Here is a 22,370-nt window from a genome sequence, read left to right as displayed (position 1 = left end):
AATGTAACAGTGGTCATAATTTCTCTGATTCAGCCCACAAAATGACTACTTTGGCTTTTAATACAAGATGGGTGCATTTCAAGAGTTACGTTAAATTTAATCTATGCCAAAACTTTTACTGCTTTAAATTCCATGTTTTTTGGGGCAGTTTGTAATTGCAGAATCTTTTTGCCTTAAGCCTTGTTACATGAGTGTGCACATATGCAAGTACAATTAACACAGTTTTACATTTCTTGTACAGACATGCAGCATTGAGTCCAGCAACATGGCATTGTTTTAACGAATTACTTTATTTGGCCTGATGATCAAATTAGGTGGTTCTGGGCACACACACTTCCAGATAAGTTAGGTGACTGAAATATTGGCCATATTGAATCGTAACATGCTATGCCACTTATGTGCAAACTTACAAATGAGCACTTTTGTGCAATGTTTGGAAAACCTGTGTCAGATGTACATTTTAACTGTAATGACATACACACACACATATATATATATATATATATATATAAATATATATATATAATACATATATTATATAATTTTATTTTTTTTACTTTTTTGAAACAATGGAAGCTTAAATGCATAGAACACAGCATAAATGTACATACGCAACATAAACCGTGATCTTTTTTTCTCTTGTCTAGATTTTTAAGTCAGGTGTACATCTGTATTTAGTGGCAAGGCTTGATCTCCTTCTTTTATAGTTACATGTGTTTTTTTTGTTTTGTTTTTTGTGGTCCTTTCACTTTTTCTGTAGCCTTTTTTCCAAGCTCAATACCTTTTTTTTTTTCTGTAAGTCTTTGCCTATTATTCAGTTTGAAAAAGATTGGTGTTTTTTAATCCTCATTTCATCAGCAAAAGAGTGAGGTCCTTCCCTTGTCTCTCAGGCGGGGGTCCCCATTCATCCCCCTGAAAGAGTTGTAATCCGGATCCTATAAGCCCTTTAGAGGGGCTTGTACAGGATATGATGCTTTTGATAAAGTGGTTTTCATGTTTGATGGTTTTCATGTTCCTGCTCTTGCAGCTTATCCCGGTAAGAATTCCTCCAAAGTTCTCAGTAATCCCTCATCTTAGGGGTGGGATGCCATGCCACAACCCAAGTCAAGAGATGAGCTGCAGACCGTACATTTTAAAATGCCATCACAGTTTCACAAGTCTGAAACCATTTCAAGATTTGTAATTACCTCCCCCTCCACACCATAGTGCAAACTATGTAATCTGTAAGCTTTCCAGACCCACACTTTCTGTATCTTAGTTGTACTAAGTAGACTTAGTTGATCTTAAATTACAGTCAAAATTCATATAACCCCTTAAGGGAAATTTTATTTTATTTTGGGTGGCTGCTGACAAATAAATTACATGCTGATATCTCTTCACTGGCAAGATATTCCTACCACAATTTGAAGTTCTGCCCAAGCAATGCAACCATTACAAAGCCAACTGATGGTGTGAGGATGGATTAGCTGAGCTGTGTACTAAACAAATAACTGGCAAATCTAGCTGTCAAAGTAACAGCTTCTTTATGTGGGTAAGAACAGGGAGACAAGTCAGTACTGGAAACCCTCACTAATGGAGATGTAGACAGACATAATATGGTGCACATTCATAGCTGAAAAAATAGTTTTACATGGAGTTGCTATATTCAGTTTATACTTTATAGAAGTTAAAAATACTTTATAAACTTTTAGCACTGGTAAGGCCTTTGAAATCAATAATTTGTATTAGACAGTAGCATTGGCTTTAGTCAGTATTACACATACAGAGGTGGACTTACTAAAACTGGAGAATGCAAAATCGGATGCAGCTCTGCATAGAAACCAATCCAAAATTTGGTGCAGCTCTGCATAGAAACAAATCTGCTTCCAGATTGTTGTTTTTTTTGTCTAAAGCCTAAAAGCCTAAATATTTTTTTTCCCTAAAGGCTAAGTTCATATTTTTTTCTAGATTCCAGCTCCCCTACGTACCAACATAGCATTTATGTACTTATTTAGCAAAATAAAACAGCTTTCCGTTAATTCTACACAGGCTTACCTCACTCTTTTCATAGCTGTTTAAACACACTGCTCAATTACTGCTGCCTTACTTCCTGTACAGACTTTAGGTCATGACACAGGAAGGAGTTGACCGGCTGATCTCTGCACACACCCTGCATCGTCTACCCTCAGCTGGTCAACCTCTTCCTGTGTCATGATCCAAACTCCAGGAAGTAAGGCAAACGTAATCGAACAGCATGTTTAAGCAGCTATGAAGGGTGAGGTAAGTCTGTGTAGAATTAATGGAAAGCTGTTTTATTTTTGCAAGATAAGTATATTAATGTTATATTGGTACAGAGGGGAGCTGGGATTTAGATAAAAAAAAAGGTGAACTTGGCCTTTTAATGCATTACAGTAAAAATTGTTTGGGCATCGGTTTGGCCCCTCACCCCCCTTTACTTACCTGAGCCGTAATTCGAGCCAGCACTGTGCACGTCTGCAGCTCTTCTCTCTCCTCACTTCCGTGTCTCACTGGCTTTGCTGGGGCATCGGGAGCCATTGCCTCCTGCTGCTGTCAATCAAAGTCAGTGATGGGGGAGTGGGGCAGAGTCCCTCTGTCTGTGTCAATGGACACAGCAGCAGGGCTCAGGAGCAAGCATGCACATGTGCCCCCCTTCCTGGGGGGGACAGGACAGAGGAGGGGTCAGGAGTGCAAGCCCCTCTGTGCCATTCCATGGCACAGAACAGGTAAGTATAGAGATGTTTGTTTGTTTTTTGTTTTGTTTTTTTTTTTTCCTTTACAATCACTTTAATTGAACTAGCTGAATTTAGAAGCTGATTCGTTTATTTACAGAGCGGGACCAGATTTTGTGCACTCCAATTTTAATAAATTAACCCACAGTGCTCTGTGCTGAGATTTCAGACTGCACTGTTGAGTTGAATCTGTCTTGAAAGAAATGTATCTCCATTTGTGGAAATTACTCTATTCATTAAATAGATGCCTTTATATAGATTATGCTTTCCGCATTACTCTGTTGAGGAATATATAGCAGAATTTACATCCTTTGGTAACCAGGAAAATTGTAGACGATCCAAAAGATGTACCTTGTTAGGTCAAGACCAAAGACATGGCCATTCCTTGTGCATACCACTAAACTGATGATAGTTGAAAACTATAATACATTTATAAGGTGGCTATTTATTAAAAAAAAAAAAGCGATGAAAAAAACTAGGTAAGAAATTTTTCTCATAGTGACCAATTATGTTTCATATTTTCTAGCCTGGGGAAAAAATAAGGGTCTGTTAGGTCACCTTTGTTTTGATTCCTCATTTTCTATTATCTCATTTTAAGTAATTTCAATCTGGCAGTGCCAATATGCATTTAATAAAACATGGTAAAAGCAGATGGTAAAGAGCATATATTGCATACAAAGGTGTTGCTGTAATTGTGAAAGACTCAGGCACAAAGGGGCACATGGTGGGCATGGCCAGGTTGAACCTAACAGCAAGGGTAGCTTAAAGGGGGGTGATTAAACAGAACCTGTGCCTATTCACTGTATGCACTGCAGGCGCATGCCACAGTCCTTCTGGCAGTGTGTCTTTAATTACTGTGCGCACAAGTGACAGTGTCCCAGACACCCATAAACCACCAGTTCAGAGAATCTAAAAAAAACATGTTACCCGTGTTTTTCTGCTCACAGAAAGCTAACACTTTTTTTGTCTACCTTTAAAAGACTAAAATAAAACCAGCAGCTGTTGAGACAATGAACAGAGTGGTCAAGACCGAAATATCAAGTATACAGCACAGCAGTCAGAATTATGTAGAGTGCAGCAGTCAGGACTGTGTAAAATATACAGTGCAGCAATTAGAGTGCAGGGGTCAGGACTATGTAATGCACGGCACGGCTAGTAAAGTTGTCAGGAGAAAATGGCACCTGTTGGCGGTGAGTAATGTGTGTAACTGTACATATTGGTGGTCAGTGATGTGTGTGTGTGTGTCTTCCCCATTAAGTGTAGGTGGTAAGTGTTATGCATTCCTTTTAAAGTGGCCCTGTCACTTCCCAAAAAAATATCACAAAGGTTAACCTGTAAAAGAAAACCATAAATACTTACCTACTGCCAATCTTTCATACTGCCTTAAGAATTTTCTTCACCCAACACTTGGTGTGCCAGATGCCTGCAATCTGTGTTTCCTCCCACCAGTACTACATCCCTAAGGGACACAGTAGTGATATAGGCATCAGCAGAAGGAACCACACAGTTGCAGGGGGGAATCAGGAATCTCAATCACCAGTCTTTTCAATGCAGGAATCTTTGGCAATGACTGACAACAAGATCAGAGGTACAGGCAGCTGGACAAGTAAATATACATGGTTTTGTTTTACAGGCCGAGCTTTATTTTACTGACCACTCTTTATAGTGCAAGTCGATGGTGTGTGTCTCCTTACAGCTTGCTAAATTTTTTTTTTCCCTCTTTATTGCTGCTCAGCCGTGTATGCCCCCTTACTGCTGGTTGGCACTGTGTGCAACCCCTCTGCTGGTTGACACTGCTGGTCATTGTTATGTGTGTCCCCCCTACTACTGGTCCGTTCTGTTTGCTGCCTCATTGCTGGTCAGTGGAGAAGTTCCCCCCTTACTGCTTTTTAGCGGTTTGTGTCTCCTTAGTTCTAGTCATTGCTGTGTGCCACCTTTCTGACAGTCAGTGAAGAATTGTCCACTTACTGCTGATCAGTGGAGAAGAGCCCCCCTTGTTGCTGGTAATTGGGGCAGTGCCCCCTTACTGCTGGTCAAAGGAGCAGTGCTCCCTTGCTTCTGGTTAGTACAGTGCCCCCTTACTTCTGGTCAGTGGAGCAGTGCCCCCTTACTGCTGGTCAGTGGAGCAGTGCCTTTATGCAGTAAGGTTCTGCAGACCTGTGGGAGATGCAAATACTTTAAAGCTTTTAATTTCTACATATATAGAATATTATATTATTTTACTTCTGTACATTCACCTAAGTGGCTAAAAATGTCTTTAATTAAAATTGTATTTTAAATGTTACAGTAGGGCTGTGTAGAAACAATGCAGCAAGTGATGCATTTTACAAAAAAGGTTCTAGGGGGTTCCCTTAGATATTAATTTACATTGATCGATTGCTGCAGGATGCGCATGGTTTTTAGCTTCATGGTCTAAGTTGACATGACAGAGCGGGTATGTGCTCCCCATAGAAGACAAAACCAGACAACATTCCATAGCTCAACTCACCAATCAGTCTGCTGATAAACTGAATTAACCTGTCCAACAGTCTGTGTTAAAAACAGGGTTTTAGTTGGCATGCATTTGTAAATGCAAGCGTAAGCTGCAAGGCCTCTTCACAGCACCCTGTGTATGCTTGCAGTCCTAAACGCTACTGAATTTATAAGCGTCTCCACAGTGGGAGCACATGCATTCTAATGCATAGATGAGGGGCAAGTGGGCCTGGAGTTAGCCCAATCCCCCTTAAAGGAACAGGAGAACACTGGAGACCAAGCATATAACTCAATGGCAGCAAAGGTGCCCAGTGCATCCCCTGACCATATTTACACCAGTAACAAATGGCCCCATTCTGTATCCTGAATAATTAAATGTTCAAATTTGGCTAATTGTTGACCAGTTCAGGATGATTTGAATAGCATGTGTATCTAAACCCAAGTACAAAAATTTAACATATTGCAGTTTAACAATTCTTAGATGAGGTGGCTATTTTACTATATTTTCACCTTGTGATCTTACCAGTAACACTTTTCCTGACCATGAATGACAATTCCCATTCATGGTACTGCATCTATACAGAAGCATTGTTGTCATACTGGAGCAGGAAGTATATTGTGACTACAAAACACCTACCTCAAACCGCTTGTGTACTTGCAAGCTCTGCTTAGGTGCACCCCACTTTCTTGCTACTACAGGTGATCAATTACCATGTCAGGCCAGACATCAATTCCAATATATTACAGACATACACCATCAGTTCCTGTAACATTGCCAGTGTCACTTGTTGTTTTGCTGTCGCTCTGACGTTTTCAGTGTCCTAATTTTGGTTTCTGTCCCATTATAGAGGATCTATTATAATCAATGCTAAAGAGAGAAGCTCATGCAGCCTCTTTTCGTGACCCTCTGAATCCTATCTGACAGTTTTTCATAATTAACTTGTTTTCCCACTAAAGATACCAACCCGGCATACTAGACAAGTGGGCTTGTATCTGCAAGAAACCTGTGAACATGTAATCCTTTTGACATTTTAATAACCTGTATCTGGCAGATGATTTAACATGAAGGCCTTTAGCTTGGCGGTGTTGAGCACGAGCATGGTTTTTGAAGGAGGAGGTAGGGAAATGAGATATGTAAGTTGGTATCCCCTGTCCTGGTGAAATTTAGGAGGCCAATGAACCCTAACACCATGATGTTCGGCCTTGAATTTTTTAATAAGTCGGCAAGAAGAAAACCTGCAGATCTTCTGCCATGTTTTCTAGAATTGTACAAAGGCTACATTTTGTGAACAAAGCTTGGTCATATATTTCAAAAATTAACATTGCAATTGCAGCATAGAATTCTTCATTTGCTGTGCTTTGGGAATTGGGAAAAGGGCAACTCTCAGAGTGCTGTGCTTCAAGTTCAATAATCTTTAGAAGATTCACTTAGCCTGTGGCTGAAAGTTACTGAGGTTATTTGTGTTTAAAGGTGAACTCCAAGCACACAGCTAAAAAAATATATTGAAATGCATATATGCAAACTGTTTACCTGCCAAAGATTTATAATTATATTCAAACAGAGATCCAAGTATCAATTCAAGACAGCACTAGCAGTTCCTGCACCCACTTTGATCTGAAAGTGGGCTGTACAGCATTTTGCCAATGCGGTCTACTCCAATATCAACTACTGTACCTTTAAAGCTATCTGCTTTCTCCTGTTAGGACTGGTGGATACTATACTTTGCAATGCAGTCGATTTTGATTGGTTCATGTTATCAAGAGTCACTCGGGTACTTTTGCCAGCTGTTCGTAAAAACATTTAATGAATTTCATGAAGTTTAGCCCTGAATTTTTATAAGAAGTTGGCAAGAAGAAAACCTGCAGATCTTCTTGCATATTGCCTAGAATTTGCCACAGACATCTGCTGACTGTGAATCGGCCAGATGTGGAAACCAAAAGATTGGTTCACTTATTACTAGCCTAGCCCCTCTGCAATACAAATGCAAATGCAGCTATCCCTGGGTGCAAGGTTTTTGGTTTAAGATTATATAGATTTATTTCTCTACCTTATTAATTACAACTCAATGTAGAGACATTTCTTTAAAGGTCTGTTTCTAATATTTTGTTATAGGTTTGGTTCCAAAACAGGAGATCCAAGGAGAGAAGAATGAAACAGCTGAGCGCTTTAGGTGCACGAAGGCATGCGTTCTTCAGGAGCCCAAGACGAATGCGCCCATTAGGAGGAAGGCTGGACGAGTCAGACATTCTTGCATCTGGCCCTTACAGCTACTATGGAGGTAACCTACAGTCTGAGTGTGATATACCTTTAGACAGAAGATTCTCAGCTGATTGGGATACCATTGGTGAAATGAAGTGCAGTTTCGTTGTTGATCCTTATTGGTGAAAACCTAATTTTATAATGCAAGTTCTTACAATGGACCATGGCTTATTTACCCAAAACAGTCTGACTATGTCACTTTGTGTGTAGTTGATTTGTATTTTTGCTAAATCTTATTTGGCTCTTCTCCCCATTTTTTATAATAAATTGTAATGCATGTTGTAAAAGGGAAATGAGTCATTTTTTCTAAATGGTAAGCATAAAAGTGTCTGCTCTTTTATTTTTTCAAAGAGAAAAATTAATAATGGACACAGAAATCACAAATCCAAACATTCACAATATTGTTTACAATAGGCAGGCATCAAAGCACCTGTATCTTATTTATTGTAGATATTTGCACAGGCTTACATCTTTCTAATATACAAAATTCCCATCTTTAACAGATCTGCCTCTTTAATGTTATTTAAATGCAGACATCAAAACTATGCACATTACTTTACCTAATGCCACCAAAGGTTGTATTTAGATTTTTGCCCCCTAAAGTCCCTCCCCAGTATCAAGCCCTATCTCCACTTGCATCTGCGTTTATAGATTATGTGATTGGGGTTCATAATGTTGGAAGTCTGCTGGAGTGCAAGGCAAGATGAGAATGCTATAATTTCCCTGGAGAGTACCAAGGGCACTAAGACTTTCACCTATATTATGATGGGACCCTAATCAGTACACCTATGTCTTGGCTCCACTTAATAGACAAACACCAGGACATAGAAATCCTTTCTTTATGCAGACATCAGGGTGCATGCTTTTCATTTCACCCTAAGACAGTACTAAGATAATATGTCTGTTCTTCTACTCTGCATGGAGTAATACAACCATTTTTGATAACAAACTTTTCATCTTCTCTTCTGAACCAGTGATCAGCTGGTAGAGATCCATCTTCAACAACAAGAGTTATGTGAAAAGGTTACATACACCTGTGATACCACATTGGTACTGCAATCAATGTTCAAGTGTTTTTTACAAAGGGGAACAACTAGAGCTTTTGTATTATGCAGAATGACGATTTTATATCTGGGCAGCTCAAGTCTGCTTGCTAGTAGTACTTATGTTTCTTGCACTGGATCTTTAAAGCCTTATAGATGCATTTTGTAATGAAATAGCATTTAAGATACCCATTTACTGTATTATATTTTAAAGCAAATAAATGGATTCATATAATTCTGTTAGTGGGGTTTTATCCAAAACCGCAACCCCCTATGGAATAATTGATCACTTAATGTAAATATATAAAGACAAGCCCTTTGCTATAATCGTCCCACTTTTCATTAAACTAATAGATGTAATCTCTGAGATCATCTGAAACTCCACCAGAGATAATGTGGAATCACAGCCCATCCAGTTTTTAAAACACTCTGGGTGCTATTTTTGCATATCAGATGGATTTCAGACCTCAAAATAGTGAATGATCAGCTCTGAAAGGCAGGGACATCTCATTATTGAACATAATTTGCAAAGGTAAATGAGCCATAGCACTTTATTGCATTCAGAGTACACCCTGCATGCTGGAAAATCTTTGTAATTCACAGGTAAAGATGTAGCAAGATTTCTTTTAATCAGGAACAATTATTCTAATTGGGAATCAAACTCATGACTGGTAGACATTTGTTGCAAGGATGGGCTGCTCCTATAACTTGCAGTTGACCACTTTTACATATATCTCTTTAATTTGGTGGAAGGCACACATTTAATTAATCACTTCCTAAAAAATTTTGGTAAATATACATTTAATTAGATGCCTGTTTTGTATGGTTTATATTGGTGAATGAGTATTTATGAGCTATCTATGCAGTTTGAAGCTAAGCAAACTTGTAATATCGCCTTCGCTAAAGGGGTCAAAAATGCAAGTACATTTTTCTGTGTGATGCATGACATTTCTCAAGTTGACCCCTTTCAGTGCCTATTTAAGGGATAGTAGAGGATTTTAGTTTTCTTTATCCCTAAAATACCTTTGCCCTACCCAGAAACCTCATTTTCAAAGATTAAATGATTGCAAAGCCTCCGAGAGAAGGATTTTCACAAGGTTTCTTCCTGAGGTCTCTTTAATCTCCTTTTCCCTCTCAATCCTCTAACCACCACCATCACCACCGCCTCCTCTTACTTCACATCACCACTTTAAAGGTCTCCTTGCTCGTTCCTCTAAACTTTTCACAGCATGGCAAGTAAAACGTAATGCCTGTTATGGAGGAGACCTGCCCATTCCTGGTTCACCCCACTGCTTACTCCTCATCTTCCAGTTCTCCCCTCTTTTCAGCACCCCCTCCTTTACTTCCCTCTCTTTCTGTCTCTCTCGCTCTCTCTCTCAGTAGTGTTGTAGAGGGACAATAGCACAGCTGCTTTCTTTGTACCTTATTCAGACAACAGTTGTTCCAATTACCTTCACATTCTTGGAACATATGGAGGGTGATTGGAGAGAGCAGGGTACCCTGCCTTTCTCTGTTTGTTTTCTCTTTCCTCTGATTCACAATTTACCAACTGCAATTACTATTTGTGTCATGTGCCCCGAAACCCACACATTATAATATTCCAAGAGCAGTAAAATGCAGTGGTGAATGATATCAAGCCTTTCCTTCCCATCTTTCCTTGCTAACTTCTTGCTCATATTTACATCGCCTCTCCTTTCTCCCTCGTCGCATCTGTAAGCTTTCGCTGTCACTTGTATTATGAGCAGACAGAAAGGTATAACAAAGGCCTTCTCTCCCAGTCTGTCTTCTGCCTTTATCCTTTTATTCAAGACGTTATGGACAAGTCATGCTAATAAAGTTATAGTGTACACTAGAGGGGTTCTAGATGGAGCACGACAGTTGACAAAACGTCCTGACACTTATCATTAACGCAGCTTCTTTAAATCCTCTGTAATGATAGCGTGATCTGTGTCATTACTGCCAACATTATATTTTTCTTGGTCTATCCATGTTTGGTAAAAACCTGTTTTTACATTCTCAGTATTTTTCCCTAATCTACAAAATATTTACTAAAAGCTTTATTCTTTTAAAACCTAGTAAAAGATCTATCTTTTTAATGACCTTTACCTTGTAGAACCTCTTACACCTTTTTATCCCCCCATTTTTTTTAATTTTTTTTTTTTATAGGCAGATATACAGCACATAACTAGTTACTTTTCTACAAGGGAAACATTTTAAAATCCATAATTATTGACCTGAGATTTTCTATAAATTTCTACAGCCAATTAATTTTTTAAACACCCATGCACTTCTTTTCTCTCAACTATACTTCATTTTATCTAAGTTCAGGTTGAGTGCATCACTATCACACATCAGGTATTATATGATAAGCAGAATTGAGGTGACTGTGGTTTGCCTTTACCATTCAGTACTGAGAAAAGGATTTATGGCACCCCTACACATTAAATTCAATTCATCTAAAACTAGCCATTTCAAGACATTAAGATAATAACCAGCCAGGCTGTTGGATTTAAAGATGGGCAGGAGTAGAGGCAACAGTTTAAGTAAGCCCTCTGTTGCTTAAAACTTTTTCGGGAGGGCTGGAATTTTTTTGCGGTTGCCCCTCCATTATTGGTACACTATTATGCAAATGTAGTGCATATATTTCATAGCTTATGACCCTACTATACAGCCTTGCGCTTTATATATACTGTGTGTGTGTGTGTGCACACACACACACATATATATATATATGTATATGTATATGAATAAAATTAGTTATAGTATGTATATGTGTGCTGGGTGTGAAATATATTTTTATTAAGACCATTGTTTGGTATAACCAGCAATGCACATTGTTTTAATTTAATTTTTTGTAAATTTTATACATAAAATAAATTATCCCCTGGTAATATATATTATAATATTTTTTTTCCTCCTTTTTCTTTTTTTTTTTTCTTTTTTACCCCCCTTTTGATTTTCCCCCTCAATCAATTTTGAATTTCCATTTTAAGTGTTTCCCACTTCTGCTTCTAGTATATATTTCTCCTTAAGTCTTTTCTACAACTCTGCTGCCTCCCCCGAATCTCTTATTTTCTTCTCTCCTCCATACATCACCCCCCCCTTCCCATGTCTTTGTGATCTGTTACAAGTTAGATGTGTCTTGTTTCTTTGAGCTGTATGAATGGGGATGTCTGTTTACCAAGAGCTGTGCATTCTGTGCCCTCAATAGATTTGTATGTCAAGAGATTACAGAATCGGCTCTTTCATTCTAAGCAAAGAGCAAAACAAAAGAATCCAAATATGTGGCTTTATTCCTTCTCCTGTAGGTGATTTAGTCGCAAATTCAATTAAAAGGATACTAAATCTGGACGTGGTTCTTTTCATACTATGTCCTACTTTGCATTTCATTTGCTGCTGTAAAAATAAAGAGTTTCGTTTTTTTTTTTTTTTTTTTTCTCACTAAAAATACTTTTATTTTTTTTTTTTATGTGAATATTTTTCATCATCGTAATTTATAACTATTTTAGATTACAAATCACTTAGGTTCTTGTGCCAGTAATGTGTTACATGATATGTTTCCATTCATTCATAGTACATTTTTTCATTGTGCAATAAGTAGCCTCAAAAGTAATTATTTTCCCATCTGCTCCCTCCCTGCATCTTTGTATTCTCCAGCTCCTCCTCAAGCAGCCCAGAAAACCCTGCATGCTTAATGCCTTGCCACACTTACAAATGGGTTTCATTCTGATCACTGTGTGATTTATTTCTGCTAAGTGTTTGCCTTTATTATTTACCATTAATTAGGGTATGAGGGCACTGACCTGAAACGGGCTTGTATTATGGGAGGTGTCTTTTTCATTGCACTGCTGAATACCAGTGTTATAAGAAATTTTAGTGAACTTCATCAACATCACACAAAGATACTTGGCCTTTCAATTGATAGCTATAGGTAGCATGTCTGTTCATTAACTATGTGAGATGGGGGATGAGAACATAACTTTTTGTACAAGGTGACTGTGTCTAATGCTTATTTTGTGTGATCACAAATAGTGTGTGTGTAAAATATAATTATTATTATTATTTTTTTTTTAAACACATGTACAAAAAGAAATTCAACAATTTTAAGTGAGAAAACACTTTTTCTAGAGGCCTGGTTCACACCTATGCAGGTTGCAGTTTGCATATTCCAGGTGCATTTTGCGTTTTTCAATACAGATTTTTGATCCATTGAAGTCTATGGAACTAAAAAACAGAAACAAATCCCTGGCCCTTTCCATAAAATGCACAGATGTGAACGTGACCCATAGGAAACCATGTTAAATGGACTATAGTGTGTTTCTGCAAAACTGAAAACGCAGTAAAAAAATACATAGGTGTGAACCAGGCCTAAAGGTATCCTAAAGGTGGTATCCAGTATTTTCTAATCAAAGATCAACTTAATTCTAAATACAACTCTGAAGGAAAAAATAAAATAAAAACAAAATTATAGATATATATATTATAATACATAGTTGTATTTAGAAGTTAGCTGATCATTGAATAGAAAGCACTGGATGATGCTAGTCTTACCCTCAAGCAAAGTCTCTTCTCACTTAAATTGTTGCATTTCTTTTTTAATAAAACAGGTTTTTCTGCTTCGGAAAGTTGTGAGGAAAAAAAAACTGAATTTCTCACCTTTCCTGTCTTGGTCTTAATTAATGCAAAGCAAGTTCTAGTTTCGCTGTGGCTTCTACCCCTTTTCATTCTTTTTGTCTTTTCTTTTCCATGTAGTTTTCATATGCTTGTCATCTGCTCTGTAATCCTATGGCTGGTTTTATCTGTAGCACTCTTTGCGCATTGACAGAATAAATTATATATTCACAAAGAAACACACAAAAGAGCTGCTCCCTGCCACTATCTCATGCACTACAGTCACCAAGATGAGCTTAGGATTCCTCGAGCTAGAGGCTGTGCTGTACTAACACATGTACTTGGAAACTTGCTGGAAGAAAATTAGGTTTAAAAGCAAAATGTTGGTTAAGCAATACATAATTATGGCCAAATATACCTTTCTCCAATTCTGTTGTTGGCTTACTGGTAATTTAACACAATCATTTGGAATACAGGTGTATGAAGCAGAAGAGAAATGTTTAACATGTATGAATGTTAAAAAAAAAAATCTATTCTTAGTTTTTTCCAATTTCACTATTTTTACAGATTACCAAGGGGATTATTATGGAAGTGGAAATTATGACTTTTTCCCTCATGGGCCTCCATCCTCTCAGACACAATCTCCAGCAGATTCCAACTACCTACAGAATTCAGGGCCTGGTTCTACTCCTCTTGGCCCTCTTGAACCACCCTTAGCTGGTCACCACCCTTCAGAAAACCAAAGATATGCGGACATGATATCTCACCCGGATACCCCCAGCCCAGAGCCTGGCATGACTGGGTCTTTGCATCCCATTTCTGGAGAAGTCTTCAGCAGTGGTCCAAGTCCTCCATTTTCTATGTCTAGCAATAGTGGCTTTAGTGGTCCTTTACCCCATCAGAACCCTGACATTAACGAAGGCACAGTATGGTAATAAAAAGCAAATACATGTACTGTCTTTATGGACTACAATCTACATTCCTTTGAAATTGATTTCATATTTTGAATTTGATAGGACAAAGACTCGATCCTACAAAGGGTAGAAGACAAGATGTTCAGGAGCACCTTAGCTCCACAACGTGATTTGCCCTGCTGAGCTCAAAATAAACATTTTTCTGACATCTTGGCTCATGAAAACCAAAAGCAAGTAGTATAAACAAAACCAAAAGCCACCTCCCTGACAGTAAAAGATGGACTTCCAGCCTGCCTCCTTCTGACTCATCCAAAGCATTGGACAACTTACCTGGATGTGGGAGATGATTGGGACCAACAAGACACCAAAACCAAAATTCACCTTCATGGCTGCTGGTAAAGAATAAACTGCCTCCTTATTTCTGTTTATTAAAAACCTCTAGTCTGTCACCTGAAATAGGACCAATTCTCCTTTCTAACATTCACTTGGCATTTATCTTTCTGAGCCAGGCCCAAAATATGCCTATTAGGAACCGTTTGTACTTAAACTATCAACACTCAGCCTCAACCCCAAGTCATATTCTTTACTCAAGTTTCTTTAGAAAGTTACAAACCAGATAAAACGCAAAATCTTACTGTGGTCAGTTGGATTAAAAAAAATAAAAAAAAAGTACTTTTTTTTCTTATACTTCAACTGTGATGCTGGGCAGTTATTTGAAGCAATAAGATGTGTTAGCTGAAATGCACATGCTAATGAGAAGGATTGGATTTAGGTATTGCTCTCACTCCAAGCTTTTGCATTGATTAAATTCTTAGCTGGCATTAGCATAGACTGCATAAGAAATGGGTGTCAAATACATGAACCTTACGTTCTTATATTTGGATGATAAAATGCAAGGGAGAGTATGAAAAAAAATCTGAAGACTAGTTATAGAGGTTTAAAGTGGTCTCTTTGATGTACATCACAGAATGGTGTTAGGTTGCCCTCTGGTGGTAACTATAGGCTTAGTCTCTTGCTCAGTGATTTTAGCAATGGCAAGATGTTACCTATATCAGATATGCATCTCATAAAAGATGTACACAAATATTGCAGGGTTATTTCTGTTTTTTGTCAAAAACCCAGTACTGAAACTTTTATCTGGGAGACAAGAGGAGGGGGCAGAAGGAAATGCCCCTTTTGCTGTATTATAATTTTAAGAAGCTTATGAGCTTCACATTTACTTATTTTGTATAAACAAATGGAAAAATAAAGTATGTTTTGTGTTTCCTTATTATTTATTGTACATTGTTTACCTGCCTTTTTATTTCTGATAACTATATTTCCCATTGTATTTGTTAACAAACCTGCATTGACAGTAATTTAACAGTCTGCATGTATCATTTCATGTGTTCAGCTGTAAATACATTTTTTGGGTTTTTTTTTTGGAAGAGGCTAAATTCCAAATTGGCTTTTTCTTTAAAAAATATACTGACACATTTTATGTGTAGCAAAGTTTTTTTTTATGTCCACAACTATAGTATATAAAAAAAACAAAAGAAGTGCTTTGACAGGGGACTTAGAAGACCAAGATGAAGATGCTTGTCTATTATCCTTCTATCATTCCCTAAGCCAACTGGATCATACCCTTTAGTTTGGTTCTACTAGTTCATATTTTTAAAGCAGAACTAAACCATCTTATCCTTTACAGTTTAGGTCAGTGCCATCTGAGCCTCTGTTTAGATCTGCTGTTGCACATGTGATCATCTATGGCACCAGCCATTTGAGGGCTTCAAAGTTCAGCTGAGAGATGCCATAAGCTCACTATCTACTGTGACAACTACAAGAAGCTTGCCTTGAATGTAATTTTTCTAGAAAATGGTTAAAGCAGTGGGTTTAGTTCTGCATCAGTGTTTATTTTCCTATTAAAAGAATAGTACATACTGCAATGTTCTTGTAGAAGACAGATGATGGTGGGTTCACTCACTTAATGGATTCACTTTTATTCCTGAAAATACAGAGATATGATCAGCTTGCTGGAGATCCTGCGTCTGCATTGTCTTGCTCTTCAAGTGGTTGTAAAGCCTAAACTTTTTTTTTTTTTTTACCTTAATGCATTGCCTGCATTAAGTTAAGAAATGTTTAGGTGTCAGCTTCTTGCACCATTATAACAATGAAATATCCACCAAGGAGAGTAAACCCCCTTGGTACAGGCCATAGAAGGCAAATATACGAGGGGTCAAAAAGTTTCTGCACTTTTATATTTTCGTTGAAAACAGTGAGGGTGGGGGGAGTAGTAATTGGTTGTGTCTGAGAGTGTCATGTGACTAGTCTGTCCAGCAAGCCAGCTGACCTTGTAGTTTAGTATGAGTGATGTAATTTGTTTTTGAAATTCTTAGAGAAATTGCACACTGGGGCGCTTTGCAGGCGCTATTGCGCTAATAATAGCGCCTGCAAACCGCCCCGAAAGTGCCGCTGCTTTCATTCCAGTGTGAAAGCCCTGAGGGCTTGCACACTGGAGCGATGCGCTGGCAGGACGGTAAAAAAAGTCCTGCCAGCAGCATCTTCGGAGCGGTGAAGGAGCGGTGTGTATACCGCTCCTTTACCGCTCCTGCCCATTGAAATCAATGGGACGGCGCGGCTATACCGCTGGCAAAGCGTCTCTGCAGAGGCGCTTTGCGGTGGTATTTAACCCTTTCTCGGCCGCTAGCGGGGGGTAAAACCGCCCCGCTAGCGGCCGCATACAGACGGTAAAACGCCGCTAATAATAGCGGCGTTTTACCGCCGACGCCGCCCCAGTGTGCAAGGGCTCTTAATAAAAAGAGTTAAAAAAAGGGCGGAAACTTTTTGAAGAACCCTGGTAAATGGAAAAGTAAATACAGAGCATTCCCCATGAGAAATCCAGATACATATGAGACTGTTGGGTGATCTAGCCCATTTGTATTGCTCCAGATCAGTTCAGGTGTACTGGTTTGAAGTATTTATAGAGATAATTAGTTATAATAGCTTTACTACTGATTTTATTAAATGTATATGTAACAAATGAGGCCAACAATTTCAACTTTTCAATTGAAGAAATAATTGCAATAAGAGGCTTTGGTTATTGTTACATGCATCATTTTGCTGGCATACTGCAGGTCACAAACTACATCTTCACAAAGTTTTTTTTTTTTTTTTTTCTACACCAAGTTCTTTGACTTTCCTTGGACATCACAGCCTAAGTTCAAAAAATAGTTAAAAAGCAATGGGTTCCTTTATAGCAGTGGTTCTCAACCTTGGGGTCGGGACCCCCTCGGGGGTCAAATGACGATTTGCCAGGGGTCCCCGAATCCTGGGCTGTTCCTGAAGCCAGCACCACTCTCCCAGACTTTTTGCAGCCGCCCAGCAGGGCTGTTCCTGGGGCCTGCAGCCGCCCACTCAGCCTCTTTGCAGCCACCCATTCAGTTCAGTGCATGGCTGGAGGACAGAGACTAGAGGTCAGCTGACTGGTGAGGAATGTGAAGTGGGAGGGTCTAGAGGAGACCCTATCTCCTGATTTCGGCATAGGTGTCACTGCTACATGACACCACAAAGTCGGAGACACAGTGAGTGAGTAACACTACCTGTGATTGTAGTTGCCATTAAAAGTCCCCCCTACAGTTCTCAGATCAGCAGATGACCTTGATCAAGAGCACCTAAGTTGGCTGATCAGAACTCCCCCCAGCACTGCCACTGATCTCATTCCCCCCACCAGCACTGCCACTCATCCCAACTCCCCGCCAGCACTGCCACTGATCCTATTCCCCCGCACCAGCTCTGCCACTCAGCACAACTCCACGCCAGCACTGCCACTTATCCCACCCCCCCACCAGCACTGCCACTCATCTCAACTCCCCGCCACCCCCCCACCAAGGAGTAAGAAAAGGAATAAAAATAGAGAATACATGGAAGGGAGAGGAAAAGAGGGGGAGGAACAAAGAAAAAGGGAGAGAAAGAATAAATGAAAAAACAAGAAAGACAGCTAAAGAGAGGGATTGGGGAAAAAAAACAAGAAATTAGGATCGAGAGAGATATAAGGGAAAGAAAGGAGTACAAAGAGAAGGAGTGGTACATCCTAAAATGTACCATAAGGGGTTTTTATACTATACAAGTGGAAGGGACTCAGGGAACGTTAAATGTCCATGGGTTAGGGGCACAAATTATTTGTCTTGCATTGGGTGCTGACAACCCACACTACCAAAATAATTTTACTGTTTGGGGTCCCCACAACTTGGGAAATTTCATCAAGGGGTCATGGCACTAGGAAAGTTGAGAACCACTGCTTTATAGAGTCAAAATAGGTCAAGCAACTTCAAATGGTGGTAACCGCAGCACTTCTCATTCAGCTGATCCAAGGCATCTGATTGGTAGAGGTTTTGGGCAGAACATTCCTGCTGATGTGTAGCATGTGAGAGTTAACTGGAAATTTTAAAAAATCTTTAAAGTAGTAGTATAGTAGTTACTGTGCAAATACATGAACTTGGGCTGGATGTCTCTATGCTTACTATGCTTACTACACCATACATGCTCTGCGCCCCTAGCCCACCCTATTTTGAAACCTATTAGAGCCTCTGGCTCTAATCACGTCCTTCAAAATACACCCCCCCGCCTATCCCCGCCATAGTATTTCATGTGTCCGCCATTCTGAAAGGGACCGGGCACATGAATAGGGAGGGCGCGGAGGTGTCAGGGGGGGCAGCACCCGTGCGCCCACAATGCACGGGCCGCCACTGCTCTACAGCCCACCAATTCCATCCAATTACAGCTGCTCAGGGAGTTCAAAACTCTCCATCCTCACTTGCAAAATACTTGAAAATTAGCACACATAGCCCCATGCTCATCCCATGTGGGGCTCCATTTTTTAAAAAGTAAGCTGACACTCAGGGCTCTCTGACTGCTTGCGGCTGAACGATGTATGTCTGAAGGCAACTGGTTAGATAACCTTCTGGAAATGATATGTAGAAAAAATAAGAAGAGAAAACCTGTTCACATCACAGAAAAATGTTTGTGTCAGCAGTAACACATTTCTATCTGTACAGCACCTTATAATCATTTGGAGAATAGGAAACAGTAGAACTTTCACTGTATCTGCACATACTGTATATGTTCAGGGGTGTACTTTTATTTCAAGATGCACTTTTACTGCCACAACAGTAAGACCCAGGATTATATAGATTGCTGTGTAAAAGAAAGTTATTATGTTATTGTCTATCATTATTCACATATCTCTAGTTATACAGCTACCTATTTATTAGATTGTAAATGCATTTTCCATCAGCTTTACCTTGAATTTTTCACCTAGTAAAACAAAAGTTGATCATTTGGATTATAAATGTTCCTCCTCCCAAAAGGTACATTAGACAGCTACCTGGGTTAACATATGATCACACAATGCTCTAGGGAGTCCAATAAAGAGACCTGTGAGGACACAGATAACCCAGATAGGAAGTATAACTTGACACAAATTTGTGGCAGTGTTGAATTTTAAGTCTGTTAACTTGCTGCACATTTTCACGGGCAAGTTGTACACTTGCAGTGCACTTGAAGCACAAGTTCCAGTTGACACTTTTCCAATTTGTAGCAAATTTGCGTGGTAAGTCTCTAGCAAGTTGTAGTGGTGAGTCTACAGCATGAAAATTCAGACACAGTGACCCCTGTGGTGAGATGACTATTGCACAACATAACTGAACCAGAACTTTGAGCAGACTTGCAGAATGTTTGCAAAGAAAGTTGATCTGGAGTCATGCAATGTGAACTTGCTGCAATTGTTCAACAAACTTGTGAAGCCTGGCAAGTCTAGCAATAGCTTAGCAAGTCATTTTCAAACTTGCAGCACAATTGCTTGCTATCTGGGAAGTTAACTGCTAATGCCACCTTGCTTTTAAAGATGCGATCCCTGAGGCCATCATTCTTATCTGTGCTTTTCTACCCAAAACAAGGTAAGTATGCAGCCAATGAAGTTGGAAAACCCAAACTGCATACCTGTTCCAATCAGATATATAGTGGCTGCTCAGCAACTGCTCTCAAGTTGTTACTCCATGTGGAAAGGTCAACACTGGTTCTAATATAGATCTGTGAATTCACAGTTTTCTCTGAGTCCATCTGAATTTTATCCTTCATTGATCCATGATGAAAGGCTGTTGTCACTGAAATGCATAGGCTTTTTTTTATTATTTTATTATGACTGTTTTACCAGCAATTAAAATGATCTTGGATTCTTTAATCTAGTTTTGGTCTGGCACTCCTTTTTGTACCTTTTTTGCCGGCCATAGATGATTTGAACTGTGTATAGGCAGGCTGAATGTACCAAGTTGATCGACCAGCCTGTCAAATTTTTCATGCGATTATGGCTAGCGGCTTGTATAGCCGCTAGCAATAATCACTGTCTTCTCCTGGCTGGGACATCTCCCCCCCCCCCCCTCCAATGGCTACAATACAATACAAGGGCTTGGCGGGAGGGATTACCCTGTTAACACTGACTGTGTTGATGGGGGACTCAAGCTAATTTTTTTCCTGGGAAGAAACTTGCTCTTTGTATGGGCTGCTAAAGTAGTAAAGCATGAATAAAATGTAAAATGACAGTCCTGAAGTTCACACTTCCACTTTTAAATGTAAATTGATCAATGACAGTTCCCATATTTTTATCCTAATAGGTTCCCTTAAAGTGGAAGTAAAGGCAAAAACTAACTCTAATCCTACTCCCACCCCCATTCTAAGCCTAATCTATCTAACCCTGTAAAGAAAAGATCACTATATTTACCTATTCTGAAGCCCAGCCTGAGCTGTCAGTGGCAGCTTCAGTGTGTAGGAGAGGCAGCCGGCAATGGAAGCCCCATAGTAAGTCTATGGGTGACGTCACTTCTCAGGCATTTCACAGCCATTGTCAGCTTTCTCCTGTGCACAGAGGGCGCTGCTGGAGACCAGACTGGAGCAGTCTTTTCTTTACAGGGTTAGATAGATTAGGCTTAGAATGGGGGTGGGAGTAGGTTTAGGGTTAGTTAGCGTTCCCTTTACTTTCACCTAAAATAACCTCAAAAAACAATAACCAGCAAGTACATGCATTGAACCTGACTTAATAGCAAAATTATTTCAGCATGTTCAAGTATATGATTACCATATAGCTGAGTCTCTCAAAGATTTAGAAACTGGAATCCACCAAACCAGACTCAGAACAAATGGAATGGTCTTAGTGTAAACATTAGACTGTAACGCACTTACAAAAAGCCCTAATCCAGATAACCTGCAGGCTTATCCAATAGGGTAAAATGCAGTAATCATAACCACCCAATTAGAATGCACCTCTAAGTTATGTGACTCCAATTAAAAGAAGTCTGAGTAGCTGGTATGGGTTATAGCACTTGCAGAACTCCAGCCAAAAATACCAATATAAAAAGGAATAGCCCATGAAAAGTTAAAATATCAAAATTAGATTTTGCTGCAATGTTCAGCTTTTAGAAATCCCCCCCCCCCCCCATTGCTTGTCTGCCACTAATCCTTGTCGCCTATTCCTTGTACTGCTTCCTCTTCTCACAGCCCAACTCTGCTATGCTATGCCCTGCATTTAAAGATACATTTTTTGATTTATTAATGATTACAGAGCTGCAATTATTTGTGCCTTGTACAGTATATCTGCCTAGAGTTCAGCTTTAACGTAAACCTGTCACAAACCTGGGTATAAAATAATCTGTAGATCCAAGAATGAAGGCAGCTGAAAGCATGTGCAGATGTTATAACGGTAGTAAACTGCAGCAGTTTGAAAAAAAAAAAAACCTGCAAGGCAATTGCATAATGTGCTAGTGTGCATCGCATACAAGCACATTATGAAATACTTACCTTAGAACAAAGCCCGCTGAGGAGACTTCCATCTTCACCCGGTCTTTCTTCCAGGTTCCAGGTTCCAGCTGTATGAGTGGCCGGAGGCGCAATGACGTCACTCCGGCGCATGCACGTGGGAGCCCTTGGCTCCGGCATAAAGCTCTGAAGGTCCAGCATACCTTCAGAGTGCAAGTCACCGGCTGCATTTAGGGTGAATATCTCCTAAATGATGCATGTTTGGAGGATATTCGTGTTACCTACAGGTAAGTCTTATTATAGGTTTACCTGTAGGTAAAAATCACAAAGCGGACTTTACTACCATTTTAACTTTTTCTGCAACAGGCTATCTGGACCTTGTACCCTAACATGTCCTGTACCTCCTCATTTGTTGTATAATGTGTATGTTACCCGCACTGGTCAACTGAGAAGTTTGGGTGTTGAAAAGGGGAAAGAACAAGGTTGGCTTCCACAGGAAAAGTCAAGGTTTGCCTATAACTTTGGGGCTGTGCTAATTGTTGATATAATATAACCA

At 39.4% G+C, this 22,370-nt stretch overlaps 1 protein-coding gene across 3 annotated transcripts in view; it reads left to right on the top strand.

The window, feature by feature from the left end:
- The window catches only part of LHX5 (LIM homeobox 5), a 54,092-nt gene extending 38,879 nt beyond the window's left edge, over window positions 1–15,213 (top strand). For all 3 annotated transcript variants that reach the window (XM_073630292.1, XM_073630285.1, XM_073630278.1), the window contains 2 exons: window positions 7,315–7,480; window positions 13,683–15,213. In XM_073630292.1, coding sequence (XP_073486393.1) covers window positions 7,315–7,480; window positions 13,683–14,050 — 534 coding nt within the window. In that variant the 3' untranslated portion in view covers window positions 14,051–15,213. The remainder of the gene's footprint in view (window positions 1–7,314; window positions 7,481–13,682) is intronic.
- The last annotated feature ends 7,157 nt before the right edge of the window (window positions 15,214–22,370 follow it).

The sequence above is a fragment of the Aquarana catesbeiana genome, linkage group LG01, assembly GCF_042186555.1.
Source record: "Aquarana catesbeiana isolate 2022-GZ linkage group LG01, ASM4218655v1, whole genome shotgun sequence".
In the NCBI taxonomy this organism is placed as follows: Eukaryota; Metazoa; Chordata; class Amphibia; order Anura; family Ranidae; genus Aquarana; species Aquarana catesbeiana.
This window is presented reverse-complemented; position numbering and strand designations above follow the sequence as displayed.